Genomic DNA, 15,901 nt, shown 5'->3' on the forward strand with positions numbered 1-15,901 from the left:
AAGACACTTAAACAAGTACGTGAATTGAAAAGATATATGGGCCAGGAGCAGGTAGGTGGGACTAATTTATTTTGAGATTATGTTTGGCATGGATTAATTGGACCAAACAGTCTATTTCCATGCTATATGACTCTAAAGTGGTGTGATTTTACAAAACAAAACAGACAAAAGTAAAGCTGATGCATCTACAGATTGGGAATAATTAGGAAATGACTTGCACAAATGGACTATGGGAACCAAGGAGAGAATGAAATTGTGTTGGGGCAATTGGTGGGAGGAGAAAGGTGTGTTAGGGCGTAAGTGATGAAGGGAAACCATTTGTTTGCTTGTAAAAAATGGTGAGATTGTAGATCTGGAATAGACTGGTTTCAAAGTTTTGCTCCCAAAATGCACCTGATTACACCAAACATGTAACATGCTCAGGTAAGTCAATATCCATAACCCATGGCTCAGAACTAAGAATTCATATTAGTTAATGACACCTGGATCTAGGGATAGGTAATGTTGATTCCAGCAGGGATAGTGTTGAATGATGATTGGAATTAAGAGATCATTCTTAATTTAACTGAGTTACATCTGACCAGATGATGCCCACTAGAAACAAATGAATTTCTAGCAAGTGTGAAAAAAATCATGATTCTAAACACCACAAGATTCACTTCAGTTCCAATTCACATTCAGACAAGGCTCAAGCAAGGTTTTATGATCACATTAATGTTCTTCTCAACCTTCCTTGCTGCAATGATCTACTTCATCCTCAGCAAGCTGCCTGGTGATGTGGAGCAGAAGAGCTTCATCATTAAACCACAGCACAAAGATGATGCTTGCACATACCAGAAGACAAGCTCCAAACCATCAATACCTTCACTAAGACATATGATGGCCAACGCCAAACATTTGTAGAATAAATATTCTTTACCAAACTGCCTCCACCACACTGCGCCCCCACCCCACCTCATCAAAACCCATGGACACTAGGATCCCATTGCCAAAAAGGTTCAACACTGAACTGGAAAAGTGAACACAGTCTTCAGTCACCTAAGGTAGAGTGTATTTAAAAACAAGTACCTCCATCCTGGCATCAAACCCACGGTCTACAGGACAATATCGCATAGTGATATCTACTCTCCCCAATGGATAAGATATATGGATTACATCCAGCAGGAACCTCAAATTGGGTGACAGCGGCAGAGCAGTTGGAACAGGCACATAGGTGCAGACAAGGAGTTTTATTCTAGCTTTCAGATGTATCTGTTCCCTAAATGTCTAGTGATTATGCCTGACAAAATGTATTGTACTTGTTGCTATTATGAAATAAACCTTATTATTGAAGACATTCCATGTTTGCACTTGGCTGCTGCACCAAAGAGTGCAATGCTCCAGTGTGAAATACGATTATTTATTGTACTTGAACTGTTTTGTGGTGCATTTAATGGTAACATAAATAAAGTATATTTTTTGCAAACAAAATAAAAGGGATCTGTATTGTGGCTTTGTTCCTTTTTGAACCATAAATTCAAGGATAATCAAGACCTATTCGTTGTATATATTCTGTTCTTGTAAGAATCATTGTATAGAGAAAGGAAACACGTTTCTCAGTTCAGATATGATTCAAGTAAATATTTTCTGTACACTCTCTAACACCTTTCTAACACAAAGACATCTTAGAAAATGCAGGCCAAATGAATGCAGGTAGATTGCATGAATTCAGATCAAGTCCAAAGTCTTGAGGGAAGCTTATGCTCAGAAGTCTTCATCAGAAGAGCTACAAGGTGAGACCACATGAACAACTGAAAAAAAATGCTTTCTGATGGGAAAATAAGTCGGTGCCATCACAGAGTTCTTTTTCCCTGTAAACATACAATTTGTAATATGTATTACTGGCCCAACCACATTTAATTGATCTGAAGTTAACAATCCATCCAAAGAATTTACTTGGCCTTTTACATAATTTCAGAAGAATTATTGCATTATACATTTCAATCATTATTTCTTGTATAAAGTTATGCATGAAACCGATTCTGTTTTTATTGAACAATTCATAGTCAATATTGGGAGCAATATCCCATTGCTCTCAGACATCATATGATAAAGGGAATTGAATTCCTTTCTTTCCTTGGCTTCTACTTAAGCTTATATTAGTTCAGCTCCTTTTTGTGATGATCTTTTTCCCCCAGGCAATGGCTGATATCTTTGCTACAATAGTTCCTCGATTAAATGGGTTTTCCTCAATTACTTTATCTCCTCTTCTGCTTCAAAGTATCCCTATTTAGAAAACACCATCGCAAAAAAGGCTCCATACAAGAGGTTGAATGGGGTTTATGTCTTAAAATTTGCATAATGAACAGATATACATAATGACAGTTCAAATAAAAAATACAGTACAACGAGTATTTTAAAATGACTTTTAACCTCACTTGGAAGGCATATTGTGAACATTGTATTTAATTACTTCTAGTCGGACTTTAACACCGTAAGTATAAATAAAATCAGTTTGCAATGCAAACAATCAAACGTAGATGCCTAATTTAATTCAACAAAATTTAGATCAAGATACAGTAAAATGGAAGTATACAAAAAGGCACCTAATGACTTCCTTGGGTGGTCTATACAGTTATTGCATGCCTTAAAATGCAGGAAAAATAAACAAACTTGGGAAATGGTAGAAATATTCATTGGCTGCAAATTCACCCTCTACACCATACATAATTCTGACTTGGAACTATATCACCATTACTTCAAGATCCTAATAGCACTGGTTGCACCTGCATTCCATGGACTGTAACAATCAGGAAGGCAGCTCACCACCAACTTAAGGACAATTAGAAACAGGCAATTGATAGTAAGAAATTTTGCCCAGAGCATTAAAAACATGCTCTGCTCTTCTTCATACAGATCACTGACATCTACGAGTAACAAATTAAGCGTCAGGTTCAAGCATCCTGAACTTTGAGGTGGACAGTGAAAAAAACATTGACAAATTGGTGGACAGATAGGTGGCAGATGTTCAGTGCATTTAATATACATTTGGTAGAAAGAACACAGAGAAACAGTATAAAACAAAGCATACAACTCAAAAGGGATATGTGGAAGCAGAGAGATCTGGGTATATATGTTTCTACGCCATTAGACAGATGGAATGTGTAGTTAAAGCACACAGCATCCTGTAATATATTAAGAGTGGCACTGAATACAAAAGTGAGAGATTATGCTGACCTTGTACAAAACACTAGTTAGCTCTCAGCTTGAAGATTGTACAGTTTCAGGACAATATATTTAAGGAAAGATATGAATGCACGGGAGAGGGTGCAGAGGAAGTTTACAAGAGTGATTCTAGGGATGAGATGCTTCAGTTTTGAAGATTGATTGGAAAAGCTGGGACTATTTCCCTTCAAGAAGAAAAGTCTCAGAGGAGATCTGATTGAAGTTTCCAACTTCGTGAGGGGTCTGGACAAAGGAGGCTGAGAGAAACTCTTCTTGCTCCCAAATAGATCAAGAGTGAAAGGGCAGGTACAGACCCTGGAACGGCAGACCCTGGAACGGCAGGTATGAGCTTTAGTCGAGCAGGTCGACAACATTGAAAATCGAGGCCGTGGGAAGAACATCTGCCTGGTCAGGCTGCCGGAACAGGAAGAAGGCTAGCTCGGCAGCTTCTTGGAGCAATGGCTCCCGCAGTTTTTGAAACTGGAAGTTGGGGTGGACTGGGTGCAGGTCAAGCAGGCCCACTGGGTCACAGTGCGCAGGACCGGATTGGACCAGTGCCCCCACCCTGTCCTCGTGCGACTACAGCACTACAGAGATAAGTAAATGGTACTGGAAGCTTCTACAGCACTGGAGAAGGATCCAAAGGCTCTGATACACAAAGGTTCAAGAATTATGTTTTTCCAAGACTTTTCTGCGGCCATAATCCGTAAGAGGAAGGCCTTTGATGAGGTACAACAGGAGGCTGAGGGACTTGAATATTTAGTACTCTGCAAGATGTCCGGCAATATTGTGTTTCAGCCATGGAGGGTCCGTGTTTAATTTTGACTCATCAGAAGAGGCAAAGGACTTCCTGGACACCTTAAAATAGACTGGCTTGCTCAAATAATATGGACAATCGAGTTCCCTTTGTTTATCCTGTAGTTTAAAAATGTGTTGCTGGAAAAGCGCAGCAGGTCAGGCAGCAAAGGAACAAGGAGGGCTTATGCCCGAAACGTCGATTCTCCTGTTCCTTTGATGCTGCCTGACCTGCTGTGCTTTTCCAGCAACACATTTTTAAGCTCTGATCTCCAGCATGTGCAGTCCTCACTTTCTCCTAGTTGATTTTATCCTGTAGTTTGCCTGGTTTTGTCCTTTCAATATGTGGGAGTCTCCTTTTTATCCCTCGCTCTTTCTCCTCTCCCTTCCTTCTCGCCTCCCATTATCCTTTGTTTTTTCTCTATCATTCCCACGAGATTGGGGGGGGTCTTTTTGTTTAAACCAGGATTGCTTAGGGCCGAAGTATGGATGAGGTGGGCTGAGTGCCCACTTTTAATTTTCTTGTTGTAAGACTCATGTAACTTTTTTTACTTTGTTTTGTCTGGGTTTGGGGTGCAGCTTCAGCGAGAAAGAGCCATGGAGGGGTTAGTGGGTAGTATAAGCGCCCCCTGTGGGCAAGGGAGAAAGTCTCCTCTTATTTGTGTTATATGTTGTTTTATTGTAGAAGTAGTTGTTAGAAGTTTTGATTTGGTAGTTTTTGTAGTTGTATATTCAAGTTTATATGAACTGTTTACTGTTTTCACTCTGCGTGCTATAAATGGGGTTCTTCCTCCCAGGGAGTCACGGGCTGCTTTGGACGGCTATGATTAACCGTTCGTTAAAATGGTGCACCTGAAACGTTAAGGGAAGTCATTCACCGCATAAGAGAACAAAGATATTTTCAAGCCTTAGAAAAGAAAGGGTCAATGCTTGCTTGCTGCAAGAAACACATCTAACCGATAAGGAGCACTTAAAGTTACAGCAGGGAAGGTTCAGCCAGGTGTTTTTTTCATCCTTTAATTCGAAAAGTAGAGGACCAGCTATACTTATCCAGAGAATTTTCCATTTCAGTTGTTAAACCAAGTTAGGGACGAATATGGGCAGTTTCTGATCTCTAAAGCTTTAATACATGGAGAGGAATATGGTATTTGAATGTATATTGCTCCCCGGCACACCTCATCAAATTTTTAACGGATGCTTTCTGCAGGCTGATGGTCCTTGGGACTCGTCATACTATTATAGGGGAGGACTTTAACTGGCTTGTTGGCACCGAGGTGGATAGGATCCCCGCAATCCAGGCAGCTGGTGAACCTGGGGGAGCTGTGGTTGGTGGATGTGTGAAGATGTCTTCACCCTGAGGGTAGGGACTTCATCTTTTTTTCTAACCCACGTAAGTGCTATACTAGGATTGACATTTTTTGCTCCATCAGCCTTTTTGAATTCGGTGCTATCCTGCAGAATTGGGAACATAGCCATTTCTGGTCATGCAGCAGTGTATATGGACATTAAGGCTGGTGGTGATGGGACAGGCCTGCGGCACTGGTGCCTGGATCCTTTCCTCCTGAAGGATAACAAGTTCATTAAGTATTTTTCACAGGAATTACAAATTTTTTAGAACATTGATTCAGGTACGGCCAGTAATCCGTCGGTGCTCTGGGAGACTGCCAAGGACTATGCAAAGGGTTTGATTATTCCTCACTCAGTGACTCAGAAGCAGCAGAGGGAAGAGCAGCAGCGTATGCTTGAGGCCCAGCTGAAGGCAGCCAAGACAGCATAGTTTGAGAGATCGTCTGTAACTAAGTTGCAGTGGATTACAGCCCTTAGGGCCGCTCTGAATGCTGCGCTCACCCAGACAGCAAAGAGGGAGATTTCCTTTGCAAAGCAGAGGTTATTCGAGTATGGTGATAAACCAGGTAGGTATTTGGCATACTTGGCCAGAAAGAAGAGTGCCCCCTAATCTATCACATCCATTAGAGAGGGTGCTGATACTATCACCTGAGATGCCAAAAAGATTAATGCAGCATTCAGGAAGTTCTGGTCTGAGCTGTACCGGTTAGGAGGGCTGTGAGGACAGATTGGCAAAAATTGAGTCCTTTTTTAAGGCCTTGGACCTCTCAGGTGTAACTTCAGAGCTCCATCTCTTTTGAATGCCCTTTTGACAATCCATGCAGTACAGGAGTCAGTGAGGTAGTTCCAGAATGGTAAAGCACCTGGTGCAGACAGATTTCGGAATGGGTTTTGTAAGGAGTTTATAGACATGCTGTCTGGGCCAATGTTGGTTATGTACAATTATTCGTACAGTCAGGACTGCCTCCCACCCTCTCTGAGGGAAGTAAATATTTATCTTATTCTCAAGACAAGGAAAGCCCAGAGGATTGTACTTCATATGGGCCCATATCATCATTAAATGTGGACTTTAAAATTTTGTCAAAAATGCTGACATTGAGGCTGGAGAAGGTCTTGCTCTTCGTCGTAAGGGAGTACCAGACAGCTTTTATTAGGGGCCACAGCTCCTCTAATAATATTAGAAGAGTGCTAAATATGGTTTGGGTGTGCCAGCAAGGGTTGATTCCGGGCTTGGTAATCTCCCTGGGATGCAGAGAAAACGTTTGACCATGCGGAGTGGCCATACCTTTTTTTAGAGCTGGAATGGTTTGGTCTTGGAGGGGTCTTTGCCAGGTGGGTGGCAGTGTTATATAGTGACTCTCAAGCAGCGGTTCTCACTAATTGTATACAGTCTGACAATTTTAGTATTGGCAGAGGCAGCTGACAAGGGTGCCCCCTTTCACCATTGGTATTTGCATTAGTGTTTGATTGAGCCATTGGCAGAGGCCGTCTGGAAGGACCCAATTTAATTGCCCTGGAAAATATAAGCCCTACTGCAATTAGGCACCGGGGGTGGGGGGGAGAAAGAGAAGGAAGAAAAAATATATAACCCGTAGATTTAGAAAAATAAATGACCAGGACTCCCTCAGTTTAGGGCACTGACTCTGTGCTAGCTGGTGCTAGTCAGTGTGCTCCTGCTGGTTCTGAGGATGATAAGAGTTTCTTTGCCTTTTTCTCTCCCATTTGTTTAGGGAAGATATTTGTTTCTTTTTTGTTTACTTGTGTTTGTTTTTTTTCTCTATTTTGAGCTGTGCTCAGCTACACAGACAGCCACCACACTGCTGCTGCTGCTGCAGCCTGGGCCTTGCCTACACCTCTGTTGCTGCTGCCTGGGCATGTATTACACCTGGGGCGTGCCTCCACCACTGCTGCCTGGGACTTGCCTGGAAGCAAAAAATATATATAATTGCCCCGGACCATTTTTAGTTTTCTGGAAAACCTTCTCCTCTGCTTTTGGTTGCACTTCAGTCCCACACTCCTGATCTTTGGGCACCTGATGTGGACGGTAGGTCAGAGGATCTCCTCGTGGATCTGTTCCTGGGCCTAGCCAAACTGGCCATTAACAGGTCCAGACAACAGGTCATGGAGGGGGTCATTATGGCCGATTGCCTACCCCTCTTTCATCGTTACATTTGAGTCCAGGTGTCACTGGAGAAGGAGCACGCGGTGTCTACCAACACCCGTGAACTGTGCAGGGAGAGGTGGGCACCGCACGGAGTGGAATGCTTTATTTCCCTCTCCAACTCCATTTTGATTTAATCGCTGCCCTCCCCTTCACTTTTTTGATCATGCAACATTGTCCTTTGATGATATGGGCACCTGCCTGTCACTGGCCACTCTGGTGTTTCATTTCTTCCTGGTATTAGAAACTGAATAAAGATTTTTACACCTGTTGTCTTTCACTGTGTGTGTCTCTCTCTCTCTCGCGCTCTCTCTCACACACATACACACGGGTGCTGGGGAAAATATAAGCACTACAGTTGTTAGGCAGTAGTGTGTGGGAGAAATAGAAAAAAAAACATAATTGCCTCGGACGTAGGATCAGGAAGGCATAAGATCACCCTTTAAGCAGATGATATTCTTCTCTTTCTACCTAACCTGACAATATCTGTGCCCATTTAATACAAATGATTAATTTATTTGGCTCTTTCTCAGGGTATAAAATCAGTTTTATGAAATTGGAGGCCATGCCTATCAGGTGTTTTATTAGAGTACCCGATCTTGGGGGTGGAATCCAATTCCCTTTCAGATGGTTACAGGGAGGCTTCCTGTATTTAGGCATTTTTATCATCCCGGCCTTCGATCGATTATAATAAAGCTAACTTTGTGCAGTTGCTAGAGAAGATATAAGACAGGACCTTCAACACTGGGAGGATCTTCCAATATCCTGGTTCGGTAGAATAGTTCTGGTTAAAATGAATGCTCTTCCTCGTTTATTGTATCCCATGCGAATACTCCCTTTGTTGCTTCCTAGGCAAGCACTAGAGAAGTTTAACAGTTGGCTCGGCTCCTGAAGAAGGGGTTATGCCTGAAACGTCGATTCTGCTGCTTCTTGGATGCTGCCTGACCTGCTGCGCTTTTCCAGCAACATATTTTTCAACTCGGCTCTTTGATCTGGCATCAGCCACGGCCTCTTATTAGGCTTGCCAAATTGCAGCTTCCGCAGGGGATTGGGGGGAGAGGGGGTTGTGGATTTTCCAGACTTTAAGAAATACCAAATAAGTTCCCTATTGTCCTAAGTGGCGGATTGGGCTTGCCAGGACCTGCGGTCAATTTGGTTGGACATCGAGGCCTCCCAGGCAAAATGTTTCCTCATTAATCTGTTGTCCAGGGACAAGATGAGGACCATTTATGGACCACTGCAGAAATTCAATTGTCCTTAACTCAGGTAGAGCATGGAGAATGATGCGACAAAACAAGGGCAATTTACAAAAAAACTTCCCCTTTTACTCCCATAGTAGGAATGGTAAGATTCTGGCAGGGATCGAAAGATTACAGCTTTAGGCTCTGGGGGTCCAGAGGAGTTCCTGTTTTAGAGATTTATTTGATGGGGTGGTCAAGATGTCTTTCCAGCAGTTGAGCCAGAAATATGAACTAAGAGGGACCTCTTTCATTATTTCCAGGATTAGGGACTTCATACAGAAAACGACAACATTAATGGTTAGTCCCTATAAATTGGATCTGGAGAGTACTTCAGTCCACAGGCACTACACTCGGTCAGCAACCTCTATCATTGATTAGGAGGACATCGAGCAGCTGTGTGGAATCTGGGCTCAGGAATTAGGAGTGGAGATCTCACCAGAGAAGTGGGAGGATATTTGGGAGAACGTAAGGAAGATTTCGATTTCCAACAGGACTCAGGTGATGCAATTGAAGGTACTCCCCAAGGTTTATTTGGCATCAGAGTTTCCCCAATGTGCCCAAATTATAAAATAGATGTTGGTACTATTACTTATTGCTTATGGTCATGCCACAAGCTTCGTAGGTATTGGGGCACTATAGCAAGTGTTTTGCAAGGGGTCTTGGGAACAGAAGTCAAAGTAGAACCAGTATCCCTCTTCTTGCATTCACCAAATCTCGCCTCTTTGGATGTGCATGGGAAGAAATTGTTTAGTATTCTTTCATTTTGCATGAGGAAGAACATTCTGATGAGCTGGGTGTCGGAAAATCCCCCAGGACTCTCAGGGTGGCGTAGGTTAGTTATGGAGTACATTCCCCTTAACTTTCTTACAAATACGGCGCACCAGAAAATTGAGCTTTTTTTTAAAAATAGGACATGGCAACCCTTTTTGATCCATATAGACGCGGACTTATCAGCTATATTGATGAGGGCCTTTCTGTAGCCATGAGGTCTGTGCCTGGTGCCCTGAAAGGAGAATTCTGAACAAATACCAGAATGCCAACTGATGCTCCCAGTGATGGGGAGCTTTGGTGGGATTGCGCTGAGTGTTGTAACTTAATTTAATTTGTCTTGGTTCAATTGTTTCTTTTTGTTTTGGTTTAGTTATTTATTGAATTGGTAGTTAAATTATTTTTTCTCCTAAAGTGTTTGTGAAGTGGAGTAGTAGTTTGTTTACTGTTACTGTTATATTGAAAGATTGTTATATTATTTTGTAGTAATTTTTTTTGTAAAAAATTCAAAATCTTCTTAATAAAAGTATTTATTAAAAAAAGAAAGAGCGAAGGTTTAAAAGCAATTTGCAGAAGTAATAAATGTGATGCAATAAAAAACATTTTTCGCAAGCCATTCAGCACTGCCTGCATTAGTAAAAGCAGGTTTAATCATTGCATTAAACAGAGCATTAAATTATTATTTAAATATAACTAATGTGCAGAGTCACTGGGTAAGGGCAGGAGGATTGCCAGTGTAGAAATAGTGGGCCAAAAGGTTCTGATCTTAGTACACACATAGGCTGAATTTCTCATTTTACTACAACAAATATAATTTGCAATCTTGTAACCTGATCAGAGCACTGTAAAGTTTAATCATGACTGATTTGTAATTGATTTAAATAAAATTTTAAACACAGTGAAAATACAGAAGAAAATTATAACTTTCTTGAAGACTTTCAACAATTCAGATGCCAGGATTAGTGCGTCAACTGAGGGATCAGGTTTATCATCCTGCTAGAAATTGACCTCTGCATCGATTAATGGGTCTTCAGTTTACATCTATGCTAAGATTCATACTGGCTTGGTTTGTAAACAACAAAAGGCAAGGACTGATTAATAATAAAGCTGAAATATTATTTGCAATCAGAATGGAATTTATTCTAATTTACTGATTACACATGTCCGTGAACTCTTAAAAATTAAAAGGGGGCCTTTGATTTGCATAAGTTTAACTACATGGAACCAGTAAGGAAAAAGTAAAAATACAAAACTTGTGTTAAATGTTTGCCTAATTTACAAGATTACATTTGATGCTCGTTCCTGAATAGCATCCATTTTCCCATCTTATGATGTTGGGCACTTTCCCTGATTAATTATCTTAGTTGTATGGAAAGAAACAAGGGTCCAAACAAGTGTTTACTACAGAAATTGCGTCTCTTGTTAAGCAGAAGAAGGAGGCTTATGTGTTGGTGAGACAAGATGGTTCAGATGAGGCAATGGAGAGTTACAGATCGGCTAGGAAGGATTTAAAGAGAGAGTTAAGAAAGAAGAGCAAAGCGAGGACACGAGCAGTCTTTAGCAAATAAAGAAGCACCCTAAAGCTTTCTATAGGTATGTGAGGAATAAAATTTTAACAAAAAACTTTAAAAAAAAGAAAATTATAGCTCTCTTGAAGATTTTCAACCTGGATTAGTGCACCAACTGAGGGATCAGGTTTATCATCCTGCTAGAAATTGACCTATGCATCGATTAATGGGTCTTCAGTTTAGATCTATGCTGGGATTCATTCTGGCTTGGTTTGTAAACAACCAACAGCAATGTAGTTAACTCAGCCACATTAGGGAGATTTAAACAATCCTTGGATAAGCACATGAATGATGATGGGATAGTGTAGGGGGACAAGCTGAGAATAGTTCACAGGTTGGCACAACATTGAGGGTTGAAGGGCCTATTCTGCGCTGTATTGTTCTATGTTCTAAACTGTTTAGAATAATTTATATCAGGCAATTATGCCATATTAAGTAAAATATATGCAGAATCACTAGTTACAGCATCTTGTCTTTCCTAACAAGAGACTAGCAGCTTGTCAAGATTCCATCTTCCTACAAGTTCACTGACCTGTCTGTGACCCTGCTGATGCTATTACAGTAGCAATGGCTTTTGGAGAACAGAAGCCTAAATATCCACATCCAAATTTGCCTAAATGCTTGAACAACGCCACTATACTTTAGCTTTAGCATAAGTCACAGGACAAAAAGGTCAGCCTTCGAGAGAGAAAAGCTGAAGGAAATAATGCTTAATCGTGGATTTACAGTCTCAGATACTGCAAGACACCCACAAAATTTAGACTTCACAAAATGTCTTAAAAATATTAATAAGCTGTTTATTGATTACAAGAACTAATGCTAATATCAGCACAAAATGGAGCTCACTATCCTTCCTGAATGGAAGGATTTGGATTGAAGAAAAGATTCACAATTAGAAGCCATTATAAAAATGCAAGCAAGCTGGTGGATTGGCCATTCTAGAATATTTAATTCTGAAGTTGCTTTCAGTGGCCAAAACCCCTAAGCTCTTAAACTCCCTCCCAAAACATCTCCTCCTCTCTAAGTTAAAGCACTTCAAAAATCTTTCGCCTTTAATATATCATCAAGTGGCTTAGGCTTAGATTTTGTATGATATCCCATCTGGAACAGGAATCTATCCACATCTGCAGTAAGAGTTCTTAAAGATTATGCCCAACCACCATTTGAGAAAGACAGTGTTCCAAAGAATCATGTCCCTCAGAAAAAAATCATTCCCCTCATGGATAACCAACCCCTTATTTTTAACCACCCCACCTCTCAAGGAGAAACATCCTTTCCACACTCACCCAGTCACACCCCCTCAAAATCTTATAGAGTCACAGATGTACAGCAGGGAAACAGACCCTTCGGTCAAACTCTTCCATACTGACCAGATATCCTAAACATATCTAGTCCAATTTGCCAGCATTTGGCCCAGATCCCTCTATATCCTTCCTACTCATATACCCATCCAGATGCCTTTTAAATGTTGTAATTGTACCAGCCTCCACCACTTTCCTTTGGCAATCACTTCTCTCACATGTGCGGAAAACATTGCCTCTTAGGTCCCTTTTAAATTTTTCCCCTGTCACCTTAAACCTATACCCTCTACTTCTGGACTCCCCCAACCCAGGCAAAAGACCTTGTCTATTTACCCTCTTCATGCCTCCCATGATTTTATAAACCTCTATAAGTTCACCCCACAGCCTCCAACGAAAACAGCCCTAGCCTATTTAGCCTCTCCATATTGCTCAAACTCTCTAACCCCGGCAACAGCTTTGTAAATCTTTTCTGAACCCTTTCAGGTTTCACAACATCATTCCCATAGGAGGGAGACCAGAAATAGACATAATATTCCAAAAGTGGTCTAAACAATGTCCTGTACATCCTCGACATGACCTCCTAGCTCTTACATTCAATGTACTGACCAAGAAAGGAAAACATACTAAATGCCTTCTTCACTATCCTATCTACCTGCGACTCCACTTTCAAGGAACTATGAACCAGCACTCCAAGGTCTCTTTGTTCAGCAATACTTCCCAGGACCTTACCATTAAGCGTATAAGTCTTGCCCGGATTTCCCTTTCCAAAATGCAGCACTTCACATTTATCTAAATGAAACTCCGTCTGCCATTCACTGCCCATTGGCCCATCTGATCAACATCCTGTTGCACTCGAGGTAACCTTCTTCACTGTCCACCATAGCTGCAATTTTGGTATCATCTGCAAACTAACTAACGATACCCCTCTGTTCACATCCAAATCATTTATATAAACAATGAAAAGCAGCGGACCCAGCATCGATCCTTGTGGCACACCACCGGTCACAGGCCTCCAGTCTGAAAGGCAACCCTCCATCACGTTTTAAACTAACTTTCTCCTCAAAGTCATTCAATAAGATCATGGGTCATCTGATTGTAACTTTAAAAAGCCAAATTCCCACCTAATCTGGATAATCTTTCAACTGATAATTACCTCCTTTTTAGGAACAGTCCTAAAAGGTTCATGATCCTGGGAAAGTTTTGCCTTATCTGCTTTAAATTGGAGGCCCCTGATTTTTAAAAACACAGTGACCCTGGGTTCTAGGTTCTCCCAGAAGAAATATTCTTGCCACATCTAACTTTAACAGACTCCTCTGGATCTAATATTTTAATCAAATCACTTCTTGCTCTAACCTTCAGCAGACTCCAGCCTAGTCTGTCCATCTTTTCCTCATAAGACAACTTGCTCATCCAGTTACGTAGTTAAATAAACTTTCTCCAAACTACTTCCAATGTATTTACACTCTTCCTTAAATAAGGACACTAATATTTTATGAATACTTGCTGGAGATAGTGAGGACTGCAGATGCTTGAAAGTCAGAATGTATGGAGCTGGAAAACGCACAGCAGGTCAAGCAGCATCGGAGGATGGGAAGGGGGCTCAAACAAAGAGAGAGAAGGGTGGGGTTTGGGGAAAGGTAGGTGGGATGGCAATCGGTGCATGCAGAAAGGTGACTGGGATAGATCAGCGGGAAGGGAGAAGATAGGTAGGAAGGAAGATGGACAGGTTAGGTCAGGTCAAGGGGACGGGTGGAGGTGGAGGGCTGAACCCGTAATGAGGTTGGGGGTGGGGAGATTTTGAAGCTGGTGAATTCTATGTTAAGGCCATTGGGTTGTAAACTCCCAAGGCGGAATATAAGGTATGCTTCATCCAGTTTGCATGTGGCCTTGTTTTGACAGTGGAGGCGGCTTAGGGTGGCCACGTCGCCAGGAATTGGGGAGTTGAAATAGCTGGCAACCTCAAAGTGGTGTTACTGGTGTGTGCAGGCCACAGATGCTCTGCAAACCAGTCCCCGAATCTGCATTCAGTCTCCCTGATGTAAAGGGGACCACACAAAGAGCAACGGATGCAACAGACTTGCTGTATCTGCATTGATTATTAACTTTGCATTCCTTATAGGAAAACACAAATGAATCCAAGCATTTGCAAGTTTCACACAATTGAATAAAAACACTGCTCACCTATTCTTGTTAATGTTTTTCTTTTTTTGCTTTTCCCAATCTATTAATTCCTATGCCTTTAAAAATAAGGAGGATTGTGGATGCTGGAAATCAGAAACAACAACAGAAATTGCTGGAAAAACTCAGTAGGTCTGGCAGCATCTATGGAGAGAAAGCAGAATTAACGTTTTGGGTCTATTGACTTTTGTCTAGCCAATTGCTTTTCTCTCGGACTCCATCTCCACCTGTGTAATGGTGATATTACAACGGATTAGAATTTGGAATGCGCTGCCCAGTAGGATGGCATATTCAGGTTCTACGATAGCCTTCAGAAGGGAGTTGGATAAATATTTGAAACAAAAAACAGCAAGTATCTGAAAAAAGGTGGATGACAGTACAAAGATATGATGGGAGCATGAGGTGAATGGCTTGTACTATTTAATTCAAGCAAAATACTGTAAACACTGGTATTTGAAATATAAAATACCGTAAAACAGAAGTAAAAAAGTAGCCCATTCAATTCCACTCTACCATACAATGAAGATCATGGCTCCTTCCCCACCCCCATCTTCAGCATATACACAATTAATTGTGAAGAAGGGTCAGTGAACTCGGACTGTTATCTTCCCCTTAGCACAAGTCATTATTACGACGGCAACATTTACCATGGATGGGCTGATGAAACAACTTTCTCACATCGACAGACCTTTCAGCTCAGCGAGCAAAGTTACATCCAAAAGCCCACCCCACCTCAACAGCGATCATGTGACTCTCACGAAACTGGGCATGCGCGCATCCGCACTGCGGCCGTTGGTGCCGCGCGCGCCAATCCCGAGCGGATGCTGACACGTGCGGCCGCCATCTTGTGACAGCAGCGCGACGCAGCATGGACTGTCCCTTCCAGGCTTGGCTGGCGGTAAGGGCTAAGCCGCTCTCTCAACACACTTACAAACCTTCGCCCCGATCTGGTTGCCGCACTGGCCGGCCTGGATGTGCACAATCTCCCGCATTTCCGACAGTTGGATTTAAAGTGCAAGAAACGAGCAGAAAATCAGGCTCCTCAGCTCCGTGGCCGAGACTTCACTATTGGACTGTTTGATCATATTCCAGTCTCTCCATAGGCTGTCTGCTTGTCAATCAACAGCCACTGCTCGGTCAACTCATCCAATCGGTCCAGTACATTGGACTGGCTACAGTGTGATTGGCTGTGGGTTAATGTTGCCCAGCAACTACTTTAACCCCGCCCCTTTTCTCTGGCGGTAATTTGTCATAATCTTGCAGGACAAGTGATGACATTTTGTTAGTCCTGTTATAACAGCTTGTCGTATGTCAGGTTTAACCTTTTATAAACAGAGG

General features: G+C 41.8%; 1 protein-coding gene across 1 annotated transcript in view; it reads right to left on the reverse strand.

Annotated features, from left to right (window-relative positions):
- Positions 1–15,600, reverse strand: part of LOC122564724 (tubulin beta chain-like) — a 37,199-nt gene extending 21,599 nt beyond the window's left edge. Inside the window, exon 1 of the mRNA XM_043719851.2 lies at positions 15,499–15,600. Coding sequence (XP_043575786.2) covers positions 15,499–15,555 — 57 coding nt within the window. The 5' untranslated portion in view covers positions 15,556–15,600. The remainder of the gene's footprint in view (positions 1–15,498) is intronic.
- Between the last annotated feature and the right edge of the window lie 301 nt (positions 15,601–15,901).

The sequence above is a fragment of the Chiloscyllium plagiosum genome, unplaced genomic scaffold (genome assembly GCF_037043375.1).
Source record: "Chiloscyllium plagiosum isolate Xiang-an unplaced genomic scaffold, Cpla_swu_hap1 HiC_scaffold_21, whole genome shotgun sequence".
Lineage (NCBI taxonomy): Eukaryota > Metazoa > Chordata > Chondrichthyes > Orectolobiformes > Hemiscylliidae > Chiloscyllium > Chiloscyllium plagiosum.